At 45.2% G+C, this 15,247-nt stretch overlaps 1 protein-coding gene across 1 annotated transcript in view; it reads left to right on the forward strand.

Annotated features, from left to right (window-relative positions):
* Nucleotides 1–13,123, forward strand: part of krr1 (KRR1 small subunit processome component homolog) — a 15,640-nt gene extending 2,517 nt beyond the window's left edge. The window contains exons 3-11 of the mRNA XM_078417187.1: nucleotides 1,461–1,553; nucleotides 4,172–4,306; nucleotides 6,142–6,267; nucleotides 8,545–8,628; nucleotides 9,611–9,667; nucleotides 9,929–10,099; nucleotides 10,889–10,966; nucleotides 11,151–11,244; nucleotides 12,391–13,123. Coding sequence (XP_078273313.1) covers nucleotides 1,461–1,553; nucleotides 4,172–4,306; nucleotides 6,142–6,267; nucleotides 8,545–8,628; nucleotides 9,611–9,667; nucleotides 9,929–10,099; nucleotides 10,889–10,966; nucleotides 11,151–11,244; nucleotides 12,391–12,524 — 972 coding nt within the window. The 3' untranslated portion in view covers nucleotides 12,525–13,123. The remainder of the gene's footprint in view (nucleotides 1–1,460; nucleotides 1,554–4,171; nucleotides 4,307–6,141; nucleotides 6,268–8,544; nucleotides 8,629–9,610; nucleotides 9,668–9,928; nucleotides 10,100–10,888; nucleotides 10,967–11,150; nucleotides 11,245–12,390) is intronic.
* Nucleotides 13,124–15,247: the final 2,124 nt, after the last annotated feature.

Here is a 15,247-nt window from a genome sequence, read left to right on the forward strand (position 1 = left end):
CTCTCTCTCCTTCCCCCTCTCTCTCCTTCCCCCCCTCTCTCTCTCCTTCCCCCCCTCTCTCTCTCCCTTCCCCCCCTCTCTCTCTCCTTCCCCCTCTCTCTCTCCTTCCCCCTCTCTCTCTCCCCTTCCCCCCCTCTCTCTCTCCTTCCCCCCCCTCTCCTTCCCCCCCTCTCTCTCCTTCCCCCTCTCTCTCCTTCCCCCTCTCTCTCCTTCCCCCCTCTCTCTCTCCTCCTTCCCCCCTCTCTCTCTCCTTCCCCCCTCTCTCTCTCCTTCCCCCCTCTCTCTCTCCTTCCCCCTCTCTCTCTCCTTCCCCTCTCTCTCCTTCCCCCTCTCTCTCCCTTCCCCCCCTCTCTCTCTCCTTCCCCCCTCTCTCTCTCCTTCCCCCTCTCTCTCTCTCCTTCCCCCCTCTCTCTCTCCTTCCCCCCTCTCTCTCTCCTCCCCCTCTCTCTCTCCTTCCCCCTCTCTCCCCTTCCCCCCTCTCTCCTTCCCCCTCTCTCTCTCCTTCCCCCTCTTTCTCCTTCCCCCTCTCTCTCCTTCCCCCCTCTCTCTCTCTCTCTCTCCCCCCCCTCACTCTCCTCCCCCCCTCTCTCTCCTTCCCCCCTCTCTCTCTCCTTCCCCCCCTCTCTCTCTCCTTCCCCCCCTCTCTCTCTCCTTCCCCCTCTCTCTCTCCTTCCCCCTCTCTCTCTCCCCTTCCCCCCTCTCTCTCCCCTTCCCCTCTCTCTCATTCCCCCCTCTCTCTCCTTCCCCCCTCTCTCTCCTCCCCCCTCTCTCTCCTTCCCCCTCTCTCCCCTTCCCCCTCTCTCCCTTACCCCTCTCTCCCCTTACCCCTCTCTCCCCTTCCCCCTCTCTCCCCTTCCCCCTCTCTCCCCTTCCCCCCCTCTCTCCCTTTCCCCCCTCTCTCCCCTTCCCCCCTCTCTCCCCTTCCCCCCTCTCTCCCCTTCCCCCCTCTCTCTCTCCTTCCCCCCTCTCTCTCTCCTTCCCCCCTCTCTCTCTCTCTCTCCTTCCCCCCCTCTCTCTCTCTCCTTCCCCCCTCTCTCTCTCTCTCCTTCCCCCTCTCTCTCCTCCCCCTCTCTCTCCTCCCCCTCTCTCTCCTTCTCCCCCTCTCTCTCCTTCCCCCCTCTCTCTCCTTCCCCCTCTCTCCTTCCCCCTCTCTCCTTCCCCCTCTCTCCTTCCCCCTCTCTCCTTCCCCTCTCTCTCCTTCCCCCCCTCTCTCTCCTTCCCCCTCTCTCTCCTTCCCCCTCTCTCTCCTTCCCCCTCTCTCTCCTTCCCCCCTCTCTCTCCTTCCCCCCTCTCTCTCCTTCCCCCCTCTCTCTCCCCCCCCCCCCCTCTCTCCTGACCCCTCTCTCTCCCAGACGTTAATGTTGAGGATTCTTCTACAGTGGAAGAAAGTGAGCTGTTGACTGTACCGAGGGGTGGAAGGAAGCACCGTTCACCAAAGAAGACAATGTCCATGGTCTTCTGAAGAGAGCAGCTTTGCAACGCTCTTCCCCAAGTACAGGGAGGCCTATCTGAAGGAGTGCTGGCCTTTGGTGCAGAAAGCGCTGAGCGATCACGTAAGAAACTTTGATCATCAATAAATGCTACATTGGCGATTTAAACGTTAAAAATATTCCAAAGCATCTGACGGTGATTTTCAGATGAAATTTGACCATGATCATATGAAGGACAGGAAGGAAGGAAAGTGGCGGAAGGAACTGCAGATGCTCGTTTACATTGAAGATAGACACAAAATGCTGGAGTAACTCAGCGGGTCAGGCAGCGTCTGGAGAAAATTAATCTGTGATGTTTCTGGTCGAGACCCATCTTCAGACTCAGAGTCAGGGGACAGGTAAACTAGAGGTATAGAAGGTACATAGAACAAATGAATGAGAAAGATATACAACATTGATCAAGAAAAGGTGGAGCCCACAATGGTCCATTGTTGGCTGTGGGCTAGTAATACAGACAGTGAAACTCAGCAGAATGACAGTGAAACTAGTAGGATGATTAGACAGGGGAGGGACGGACAGAAAGGGGATTCAAAGGCTGCTTTAGAGAAATCAATATTCACTTGAAGTTAGAGAAATCAATAAGTCAAGTCAAGTCAAGTCAATTTATTTGTATAGCACATTTAAAAACAACCCACGTTGACCAAAGTGCTGCACATCTGACTAGGAAAAAAAGAAACATACAGTGGCAGGCAGCCAAACACAACGGCGCGGCCATCTTGAACAAAATGTTAATTCAATCACCCACAGTCCAACAATAAAAGCACTAAACAGGCACCCAAATTACCCAACCCCAAAAACCCCCCAAAACACAGTCCAACAATAGAAGCATTAAATAGGCATTCAAATCACACACCCCAAAACCCCCAAAAACACAGTCCAACAATAAAAGCATCAAACAGGCACTCAAACCACCCAACCCCAAAAACACACAAAAAAGAAACATCCATCAAAGAAACATCCATCACAGTGAGTCTCCTCCAGTCCTCTCTCTCCTCACTGTGATGGAAGGCCACAATGTCTTTCCCTTCTCCTGCTGTCCTCGCCCGCGGTCAGGTTGTTGTGGTTGCAGGCCGCACCGGACGGTCCACAGCGGGCCAAGCCCAAGGCGCGTCGCGTCGCAGCCGCTCCCGCAGCCTCCGAAGACGGCCGGCTCCGCTGATGATAAGTCCGATCCGGGGCGGGCGAACACGCTGCTGCTGTTGCTGCACGTCGGGGCGGTCGTGGCACCCGACATTGAAACCCCCGCCCAGCAGAGAAATATCCCGCGGCCATCTTAGGCCGCGCCGGACGGTGAAATGTCCGCGCCCCAAGCCCCGCGATCCGGGGTGGGCGAACACGCTGCCGCTGCCGGAGCTCCCGATGTCGGAATCCACGCGGCCCGAACCTAAGGCAAGTCGCAGCCGCTCCCGCAGCCTCCGAAGACGGCCGGCTCCGGTGATGGTAAGTCCGATCCACGGACTTGGATGGTAAGTCCGATGGAGGCTGACAGCTCCAGGAGTTGGGCCGATGGTAGGCCGCAGCAGGAACGGAGACACGGCCCAGAAAACAAAGGTCGGGTCTCCGTTCGGAAGGGACACATATTTACAGTGTTAGTTTCCCCCTCCCCCCCACATACACACATAGTACACAAACACAAAACACCACATCACAACTACAACTAAGACAAAAATAAGGAAGAGTTGGTTTAGAAATCTGCCGATATCAAAGATCTGAAAAACGGGAATGCAGCTTCTGAACAGTGATGTTATATAATGATCAGGCAGAACATCGGCAGTGAAAAGGTGATGGGGAGAATGTTACCACAGTCGATTGGAGCATTGACTCAGAAGTTAGTCTTTACAAGGTGACTGATCTCCATTAAACCCTGACCTCTGCCATTCAGATGCACCTCTGAACACCAGAGAACACCAGGATTACAAAGTCAATTGCTCCATCCAAACTTTCCCCAACAAAATCCTGAAACTCCTGAACCTGAAAATGGGCGGCACGGTGGCACAGCGGTACAGTTGCTGCCTTACAACTCTTCGGGTTCGATCCTGACTACAGGTGCTGCCTGTACGGAGTTTGTACATTCTCCCTGTGACTGCGTGGGTTTTCTCCAAGATCTTCAATTTCCCCCCACACTCCAAAGACTTACAGGTTTGTAGGTCAATTGGCGTGGTAGGAGTGTAAAATTGTCCCGAGTGTGTGTAGGATAGGGTTAATATGCGGGGATCGCTGGTCGGTGTGGACTCGGTGGGCCGAAGGGCCTGTTTCCACGCTGTATCTCTAAACTAAACTAAGCCATTCAGATATTTCCTCCAACTACCAATTCAGATATTCCCTCCATCAGTAGTTCCTACATATTGGACATGTGACGTTTTGGGTCGGGACCCTTCTCTAGCCTGAAGAAAGGTGCCTACCTGAAAAGTCACCAATCCATGTTCTCCAGAGATACTGCCTGGCATGCTGAGTTACTCCAGCACTTTGTGCCTTTCTTCTGTAAACCACCATCTGCAGTTTCTTGTGTCTACTGGTTATTTCCGGCATCTTGTTTTTATTTCGTATTTCCAGCATTTGAAGTTTTTTAAAAATTATCATTTACGATTGAGTTGTTTAAAATCTTTGATGGTGTCTTCTCTGAGTTCTAATGTTTTAAATTTGTTGAAATAAGCCATGCTTATAATACCTCTTTAATTTAGCACATTACAGGAACGTTAGATTTGATAGAAGGCAGCGTCACTGTGTCCACCTCAAGGAAGACATTTGATCCGTATTCCATTGTGAAGGCGCGAGACTTCATAAAGCTTTTAGCGCGGAGCGTTCCGTTTGAGCAAGTGAGTAGCAAAATAGCGAAATAAATCTACTGTGAACTCATATATTGTTTAGCCCTTAGAGAGATACAGCGTGGAAACAGGCCCTTTCGGTCCACCGAGTCCACGCCAACCAGCGATCACCCCGCACACTAGCACTATACTACACACTGGGGACATTTTATAATTTGCAGAAGCCAATTAACCTACAAACTTGCATGTCTTTGGAGTGTGGGCAGAAACCGCAGCACCCAGAAAAAACCCATGTGGTCACATGGAGAATGTACAAACTCCATTCAGACCCGCAGTCAGGATCGAATCTGGGTCTCTGGTGGCAACTCTATCTCTGTGCCGTCCTAAATCACAAATTGTTCGTGCGTAGAATTTTGTGCACAGTTCTGATCACCCAGCTGCAAGAAGGATGTCATAGAGTCATGCAGTGTGGAAACGGGGTCTTCGGCCCAACCTGCTCACATCGACCAACAACTAATCCCACCTGCCTGCATTTGCCCCATATCCCTCTAGCCCTGTTCTATCCATGTACCCGTCCAAATGTTTGTTAAAGGTTGTGATAGTAAGCTGGAAAGGGTTCAGGAAAAAGGTTACCAGGACTGGAAGGTTGTAAGGAGAGGCTGGAAATTGATTTTTCTTTCTGCAATGTAGGAGGCTGAGGGGTGCCCTTATAGAGGCATTTAAACTGTGAGGGGCATGGATTAGGGGGATAGCCGTAAGGATAGGTCAGTTTAAAATTAGAGGGCATAGATTTATGGTGAGAGGAGAAAGACAAAGTGAATCTGAGGGGCAACTTTTTCACACACAGGTTGTTGGCTTTACGGTTTGAGCTGTCAGAGGAAGTGGTAGCGGTGGGAACAATTACAATGTTTAGAATATAGACACAAAGTGTTGTAGTACCTCAGCGGGTCAGGCAGCATCTCTGGAGAAAAAGGATGGGTGACGTTTCAGGTCGTGACTCGTCAGACTGAAAGTGGAGGGAATGGAACTGGAGGTAGGAAAAACCAGTGCAAAGCAGGAGAGGTGATAACGGGGACACAGGGATGTGAACAGTGGAACTGGGGGGTGGGGGGAGGGGAGGGGTTGAGATGGAATGGAGGGGTTACTTGAAATTAGAGAAATATTTTAAATACTTTTTTGGATGATAGGTCAGTCAATAGTAATGTTTTAGTGTGATATGGGCCAAACAAGCAAACGGGACTAGGATTGTTCGGGACCTTGGTCGGCAAGGATGAGTTGGCCCATAGGACCCGTTTCTGTGCTGTGTCACTCTTATGACCATGAGATGCAATAGGTTTTTGTTGTAAAAACTGCAGTTAATTTTTCAAATGAGTGGACTCAGGATGAAATATTGGAAGAATGAATTTCACTTGTTCTGCCTCTCAACACTCCTGACTGTCACTACCTCCATTACAAGAGGTACAGAAGTGTGAAAACACATACCTCCATATTTCAGGGGCAGCTTCTTCCTGAAGAAACTTATCAGGCAACTAAACTGTCCTACCACCAAGAGAGCAGTCCTGACCTCCCATCTACCTCATTGGAGACCCTCGGACTATCTTTAAACGGACTTTATCATGAACGAAACATTAGATCCTTTATCCTCTATCTGCACTCGGTGGACGGCTTGATTGTAATCATGTCTCATCTTGATTATTGTCTGAAAGCTTTTCATTGTACCTCAGTAAACATAACAATAGACTAAACTAAACTCGGCAATTTTTGCATGAAATGTTCAAGACAGACTTGTGAAATGAGCCCTGCGTGTTCGGTTTAAAATTCATTTAGGAGGTTAAATGTGGTGACCCGTGGTGTCAGATTATAACTTCTCTTGCTTCCTGTTCTAGGCAGTTCGCATCTTCCAGGATGATGTGGCGTGTGACATTATCAAGATCGGGTCACTGGTTAGGAACCGTGAGCGATTAGTGAAGAGGAGAATGAGGCTTATCGGACCAAATGGATCAACGCTTAAAGTAATGTGTTGCTAACTTTGGAGTCGTTAAAGAATGCAGCCACCTTTGTGTGGAATTGTAAATCTTATAAAGTAACTATGAGAGACATAACGTGCTGGAGTAACTCAGCGGGTCAGGCACCATCTCTGGAGAAGTGGATAGGTGACGTTTTGGGTCGGGATACTTCTTCAGACCGCATTTTGTAGACAAGGAATTGCAGATCTTGATTTACAATAAAGACACAAAGTGGTGGAGTCCTCATCTGAAACGTCACCTATCCATGTTCATAGGTTTGTAAGTTTTCGGAGCAGAATCGGGCCCTTCAACCCTTCAAGTCCTCTCCGCCATTCAATCATGGCTGATCTATCTTTCCCTCTCAACCCCATTTTCCTGCCTTCTCCCCATAACCCCTGACACCTGTACTAATGAAGCACTTTTCTCACTCATCTCAAGCACTGTTACTCCAGCACTTTGTGTCTTTTTTGTAAACCAGCATATGCAGTTCCTATTCCACGTTCTCCAGCAGTTTGTGCCCTCCATAATGTTTGGGACAAAGACCCATCATTTATTTATTTGCCTCTACTCCACAATTTGTTATTTGTAATAGAAAAAATGACACGTGGTTAAAGTGCACATTGTCAGATTTTAGTAAAGGCCATTTTTATACATTTTAGTTTCACCATGTAGAAATTACCGCTGTGTTTATACATAGTTCCCCCATTTCAGAACACCATAATGTTTGGGACACATGGCTTCACAGGTGTTTGTAATTGCTCAGGTGCATTTAATTGACTCCTTAATGCAGGTATAAGAGAGCTCTCAGCACCTAGTCTTTCCTCCAGTCTTTTCATCACCTTTGGAAACTTTTATTGCTGTTTATCAACATGAGGACTAAAGTTGTGCCAATGAAAGTCAAAGAAGCCATTATGAAACTGAGAAACAAGAATAAAATTGTTAGAGACATCAGCTAAACCTTAGGCTTACCAAAATCAACTGTTGGAGACATCATTAAGAAGAAAGAGAACACTGGTGAGCTTACTAATCGCAAAGCGACTGGCAGGCCAAGGAAGACCTCCACAGCTGATGACAGAAGACTTCTCTCTATAATAAAGAAAAATCCCCAAACACCTGTCCGACAGATCAGAAACACTCTTCAGGAGTCAGGTGTGGATTTGTCAATGACCACTGTCCGCAGAAGACTTCATGAACAGAAATACAGAGGCTACACTGCAAGATGCAAAGCACCTGGTTAGCTGTAAAAAATAGGATGGCCAGGTTACAGTTTGCCAAGAAGAACTTAAAAGAGCAACCACAGTTCTGGAAAAAGGTCTTGTGGACAGATGAGACGAAGATTAACTTATATCAGAGTGATGGCAAGAGTAAAGTATGGAGGAGAGAAGGAGCTGCCCAAGATCCAAAGCATACCACCTCATCTGTGAAACACGGTGGTGGGGGTGTTATGGCCTGGGCATGTATGGCTGCTGAAGGTACTGGCTCACTTATCTTCATTGATGATACACCTGCTGATGGTTGTAGCATAATGAATTCTGAAGCGTATAGAGACATCCTATCTACTCAAGTTCAAACAAATGCCTCAAAACTCATTGGCCGGCAGTTCATTCTATAAGCAGGAAAATGATCCCAAACATACTGCTAAAGCAACAAAGGAGTTTTTCAAAGCTAAAAAATAGTCAATTTTTGAGTGGCCAAGTCAATCACCCGATCTGAACTCAATTGAGCATGTCTTTTATATGCTGAAGAGAAAACTAAAGGGGACCAATCCCAAAACAAGCTAAAGATGGCTGCAATACAGGCCTGGCAGAGCATCACCAGAGAAGACACCCAGCAACTAGTGATGTCCATGAATCGCAGACTTCAAGCAGTCATTGCATGCAAAGGATATGCAACAAAATATAAACATGACGACTTTCATTTACATGACATTGCTGTGTCCCAAACATTATGGTGTCTTGAAATGTGGGGACTATGTATAAACACTGCTGTAATTTCTATATGGTGAAACCAAAATTATAACAATGGCCTTTATTAAAATCTGACAATGCACTTTAACCACATGTGATTTTTTTCTATTATAAATCTCAAATTGTGGAATGCAGAGGCAAATAAATAAATGATGGGTCTTTGTCCCAAACATTATGGAGGGCAATGTAACTACATTTTGATGTCAGAATAAGAAATGTTACAGTGTAGAACGATGATGCACTGCCTGATTTTCTGTGAGTCAGGAGGGTATGTGGATGTCACTGACGTCCTTTCTGTTTTATCTTCTATCCGCAGGCCTTGGAGCTGTTGACAAACTGCTATATAATGGTGCAAGGGAATACCGTATCTGCACTGGGCCCGTACTCTGGGCTGAAAGAGGTGAGCACGTCAAGTTTGGGGCACTCGCTCTATGAACTTACCAAACAGTGAAAGGCCTGGATGGAGTGGACGTGGAAAGGATGTTTCCACTAGCGGGAGAGTCTCGGACCAGAGGCCATAGCTTCAGAATAAAAGGACGTACCTTTAGAAAGGAGATAAGGAGGAATTTCTTTAGCCAAAGGGTGGTGAATCTGTGGAATTCATTGCCACAGACGGATGTGGAGGCCAAACCAATGGATATTTTTAAGATGGAGATTGACAGATTTTTGATCCGAAATGTCTCGTTCCTTATCTCCAGAAATGCTGCCTGTTCCCTTGAGTTACTCCAGAATTTTGTAACTATCTTCAGTGTAAACCGGCATCTTCCTACACACGACATGTTCAAACCTACCAAGGTCGATGGAGAAATCAGTTCATTAAATCCTCTTTAATCTGATAATAGAAACCATCCATTTCATTAATGTTGTACGGGGAAGGAAATCTGGTATCGTTACCCTGTGGATTGTTATGCAACCCTGTAATCCACGAGTTTGACTGCAAACTAATCTCAGAAATGGTTCTGCACTTCAGGGGCACTTGTACTAGACATTGATGAGGCCATATTTAGAGTGTTGCCTAACCCTGTTATAGGAAAGCTGTTAAGCTGGAAAGGGTGCAGAGATGATTTACAAGGATGTTGTCAGGACTTGAGGGCCTGAGCTATAAGGGGAGGTTGTGCAGGCTAGGAGTTTATTCCTTGGAGTGCAGGAGGATGAGGGGTGATCTTATAGAGGTGTATAAGACCATGATTAACTCAGCGGGTCAGGCATCTCTGGAAAACGGATTGATGATATTTTGGGTCAGGACCCTTCTTCAGAATGATTGGGGAGAGTTGGGAAAAGTTTATTTCTCCCCCTCCTCCACAATCAGTATTTCGGGTCGGGGCTCTTCTTTAGACCAGTTCCCGTGCAATAATATTTAATTGTTCTCTTAACTTTTCCAGGCTAGAAAAGTAGTCATTGATACCATGAAGAATATTCATCCGATCTACAATATCAAGGTATGATTGATTTAAATATGAAACAAATAATGTTGGCAGGATGTGGCAGTACTACTGGCCAGAAAAGTTGCCAACGAGTACTGAGATGAGAAATGTCCACACTTGTAGCTGTTGTCAATTTGTCATTTTCTTCCGTAAGGTGTGCTGTATGGTAGGCCAATGAAACATTCATTCTAATGCTTAGTGTCTCTAAAAGTTTAAGGATTGTGCACGGCTCATATGTATGATGCTTATATGGGCTAAACTTTGATCTTTTCGAAGACGTTGATGATTAAACGGGAATTAGCAAAAGACGAAGAGCTAAGAATACAGAACTGGGAACGCTTTCTGCCTATGTTCAAATCCAAGAATCTAAGCAAACGCAAAGTACCCAAGAAGAGGAGGATTAAGAAGGAGTACACACCTTTCCCTCCACCACAACCAGAAAGCAAGGTGGGTACTCTTTGCTCCTAATCTGGAAACCTAGTCATGGTTGAATGGTTGCCTTGTATCTCTTGCTGCATGACTGAGATCCACCAACACAGCTACTTTGCAAGTACCCACAGATGTGTGAAGACCCTCGTGGTCACTTTCTAACATTCAGTCCCAGATGCTGAGATTTCCGTTAGAACCGGCAGCATGATAGAGTAAATCTTTGTGCCATAGACAGTGGTTTACTGTGGCGTGGCTTGATTGATCTATTGAAAGACACAGCACGGACACAGACCCTGCGGCCCACCGAGTTGGCGCCGACCATCAATCATTTTAGTTTAGTTTTAGTTTAGAGAAACTGTGGAAACAGGTCCTTCAGCTCACCGAGTCCACACTGACCATCGATCATACGTACACTAGTTCTATCCCACACACGAGGGACAATTCACAGAAGCTAATTAACCTACAAACCCGTACGTCTGGAAAATAGGAGGAAACCGGAGCACCCGGAGAAAACACACGCGGTCACAAGGAGAACGTACAAACTCGGTACAGACAGCACTCATAGTCAGGATCAGACCCAGGTCTCTGGCGCTGTAATGCAGCAACTCTACCGCTGCGCCACTGTGCTGCTCGTCTGGTACGTTTCTGTGTTGAAAATTGTACGCAAACGCAAGTTGTTATTGCTTTGTAGAGATGGTTAAAGGCTAATTTTAACATTGAAGGGTTTGGAATTGATGAATTAAAGGAAAATGTACATCCCCTGTCTGCTGACTACCGCCAACCTATATTGCTGTTGTTATTATCTAGCTGGATCAGGAACTAGCAACTGGTGAATACTTTCTCAAGGAGAAAGACAAGAGGAAGATAAAACTCCATGAAACAAAGGTCAGTCTTTAATGTTTAATTGCTACAAATTTGATGGGGAGTGGGGAGGGTAGAAATGCAAGCTGAATAGTCTATTTACCTATTTATTGATCATTTGTCTCAGTTTGATGTGCAAAGGGACTGGAAGTCTATTCTGCCCAATGAATCTTTATAATTGCCTAACATTTTGTATTGGTATCACCAGGCGAAAGGAGCAGAGGCAACAGCTAGACGAAAGGAAGAAAGAAATAAAGCTTTTATTCCTCCTAAAGAGAAACCTATGGTTAAGGCAAAGAAAGGTAAAATCATTTTGTTTTTACAAACAAGTAAGATTCTGCTGCATTAAAACCTGTTTTAAGAATTCTTACCAAGTGCTTGTGTTTTTTATAGTTCAGTATGGGGATTGGTATTATGTACTTGAAAATATATTTATCAGGACTTTGAAAAATGCTTGGAGTTAAAGGACTAAATTACATGGAAATAATGCAGAATATGTTCTCTGGAATTTTGTTATAACATGATTTGATTGAAGGGAAAGCGAGGACAGATGGAAAATATTTCTGCTGATGACTTAAGCTTAAAAATTGGACTGAATTTAGTAAATATTTTCACACAGGGCAAAATGCCTGATCAAAAATTAATAAGTCCGTGGTTTAGTTTAGAGATACAGCATAGAAACAGGTCTTTTGCCCCACCGAGTCAGTGCCGACCAGCGATCACGCCGTACACAAGCACTATCCTTACACACTAGAGACAATTTACAATTTTTATCGAAGCCAATTAACCTCCAAACCTGCACGTCTGGAGTGGGAGGAAACCGGAGCACCCAGAGAAACGGGGAGAACGTACAAACTCTGTAAAGCTGCAACTCTACCGCTGCACCACCGGTTAATATATGAAAATTATATTAATGCACATGGGGAAAAGATGGGTACATGAGGATATTTGTCAGAGAAATCAATTGATGACACGGACCTATGGAGAGCGAAACTTTATTACTTGATATCACAGAGAAACTGCCCCGGGAGACAATTCCTCAAGAGTACAGACAGCACAGGTTTATATACTGCCAAACAAACAAGTATATGTGCGGACTAGCCCAGACTTGAGTTCCTTAATCAGCTTAGTCGGGGAGTTGCGATTTGATCAAAACTGCCTACATTACATTATGGAGACCCGTACATAGGCGCTGTTGGTTTTGCAGATAATAACATCGTGCACAAAGGAACAGATATCTGTACACAATGCTCAATCATTCCGCCAAGGCTTTCCTAAATTCTCTCACAATATGTCACAGGGTAGACAAAAGAGTGGAACAGACTTGTAAATGTTTTCCTTTTGGATTGGTTATAAAAAAATAAAATCAGTGCATTGGTGCATTAACTATACCTGTTGTTATATTTAATCTATGGTATTTACATTGTGAAAAAATCCCTCTGTTTCAGCTGCAGAAACCAAAGTTGACATTCAGGTTTTAAAAGAAAAAGTAAGAGCAGCCAAGAAAAAGAAGCTTGGAGCTCCAGCAGCAGAGGAGGTTGTGCAGAAGATGGCTCAAAGAGAGAAGAAGAAGAAGAAATAAAATCATCTTAATCTTCCATATCTCCCTGACATGTTTTGGAGAAGCACCATTGAACTACTGGAACAATCCAGATGACTGGAGTTCTTCTCATTGAGGCCGTGTCGTGTTTCTCGCCACTACCAATGGTCAAAGTAAACAGGCAACGAATGTGAAAGATCTGGCACCAGTCGGAACAGAAGAGTTCAGCAATTGATGATTGACAATGGGGATGGTTGGATTATTGTGACTAGCACAATAGATGTCCGACATCGATGAAATCTGCAAATCTCCCTTTAATGCCCGCCTCCCTGCCACGGGCACTGGTGATGACGTGTACAAACGTTGCAAACATTACAGTACGCGATTTCCCCCAGCTACGTGCTACCTCTGAATGGTCAACAGGTTTAAAGATTTTGTAAACCAGATGTTGACAGCTGAGTACCAAGTGCTGAGGTTGTTACCATCGGTTGATTGTGATCAGGGTGACTTTCTATAATATTTTTTAAGTGTAGGGGGGGGGAAATACACACAGATTGTGGGATGTACATTTCACTTGACTAAGGGAACACTGCGTTCAAAAGGCCACGAAAATTTAATTAAAATTGAGCAGATCACAACAATCCTACTGTGTCCATTCTGTGCGAGTATTCTCAGTCTGGCTGTTGCCTGTCAAGGTAAAACCATTGTTTTTCAGCGGTATTGGAAATTGAAACCTTTCATGAATTTCAAAGACAGTAAAATCTGTTCAAATATGCTTCTTGAGATGGAACCGTTTAGTTTATTGTACATAGTACCATGCAGAGAAAATGTTCTGAAATTCCTATGTTATTTCACAGATTTCCTTTCATTAAATGTTTCGAAGTATTCATCTACTGTGTAAGTGATGTTGCAAAATGTCAATAGACAATAGGTGCAGGAGGAGGCCATTCACTTTAAAGTATGCCACCAGCATCTTTACTATGGTATAGTTTGTAGTCCTTAAAACCCTAGTCATTAAACCCACCTTTTTATAGACAATAGGTGCAGGAGTAGGCCATTCGGCCCTTCGAGCCAGCACCGCCATTCAATGTGATCATTCTCAATCAGTACCCCGTTCCTGCCTTCTCCCCATACCCCCTGACTCTGCTATCCTTAAGAGCTCTATCTAACTCTCTCTTGAATGCATTCAGAGAATTGGCCTCCACTGCCCTCTGAGGCAGAGAATTCCACAGATTCACAACTCTGACGAAAAAGTTTTTCCTCATCTCAGTTCTAAAACCCCTTATTCTTAAATTGTGGCCCCTTGTCTAGGTGTAGTTTGTCAGTTATGTGGCATGAAATGGGCCTTTCAGTCCCACTTGCCCTTACCCACCAAAATGTATTTCTGTGTTAGTAGTCCAATTTTCCTGGGTTTTGGCCCATATCCCTCTAAACCTTTTCCATCCATGTGCCTGTCCAAATGTTTTTTCAATATTATTATTGGACATTGCCTAAAGAGTTCTCTCAGTTGTGTTAATTGAATTTGGTAAGTTGGAAAAAGACAAATAGTTTTGAGATTTTCATCTCCACTGGTCAAGGACATATTCAAGCTCTGAAGCCTCCATGGCAAAGAATGATGTCAAATATTCGAGTCAAAGAGTCACACAGCATAAAAACAAGCCCTTCGGCTCAACTCATCCATGCTGACCAAGATGCCCCATCTAAGCTAGTCCCATTTACCTGCGTTTGGCCCATAAACCTCGAAACCTTTCCAATCCATGTACCTTTTAGATGTCTGAGGGATTATGGGAAAGACTAATGTAAAGAAATGTCTGAGAGATAAATTTATAGTTTTGTCAGCCCGGTTAAAATGCTTAAATTTTTCAGGACACGGATCCAAACAGGGTTAACAAGGACTAATAATAGAAAATTGTTTAGTGCATTGGAATGTGAAGTGGATTTAATGATAAAAAATGCCTAGTGGGACAGCTAGTGGTGTTGCTATCTTGCAGTTCCAGCAACGGGTTCAATTGTGACTTCTTGCACTATCTTTGTGGAGTTTGCATGTTCTCCCTGTGATATTTGGGTTTCCTTTCACATTCCCTAAACAGTCATAAAGCTATACAGCATGGAAACAGGCCCTTCAGCCCACCTTGTCCATGCCAAACAAGTTGGTATTCTGGATTAGTCCCAATTGCCCACATTTGGCCCATATCCTAAATTTTTCTGATCCCCATGTATCCAAACGTTGTTGGTTTTGCAGGTTAATTGGCCGCTAAGTTATCTTTAGTGTATTGATGAGTGGTAGAATCTGTATAGTGTGGGAGATGGGAAATAAAATGGGTTGGGATATGATTAGTGTAAAATTGGTTGCGTGATCTACCAAGTATGCTGAAGGGACTGTTTTCACATTATCTCTTTACAACTCAGTGATGATGAAGTTAGAATAATTTAAGAACTGATTAAAAACCTGCAACCTGGGCAGCACTGTGGCGCAGCGGTAGAGTTACTGCCTTACAGTACCAGACACCCGGGTTCGATCCTAACTACGGGTGCTGTCTGTACAGTGTGTACGCTCTCCCCGTGAAACCGCATAGGTTTTCTCAAGATCTTCAGTTTCCTCCCACACTCCAAAGCCATGCAGGTTTGTAGGTTAATTAGCTTGGTATAAACATAAAATTGTTCCTAGTGTGTAGGGTAGTGTTAATGTGCGGGGATCGCTGGTTGGTGCGGTCCCGGTGGGCTGAAGTGCCTGTTGTTTTTTTGTGCTGGATCTCTAAACTAAG

Source organism: Rhinoraja longicauda, chromosome 20 (assembly GCF_053455715.1).
Source record: "Rhinoraja longicauda isolate Sanriku21f chromosome 20, sRhiLon1.1, whole genome shotgun sequence".
Taxonomy (NCBI): Eukaryota; Metazoa; Chordata; class Chondrichthyes; order Rajiformes; family Arhynchobatidae; genus Rhinoraja; species Rhinoraja longicauda.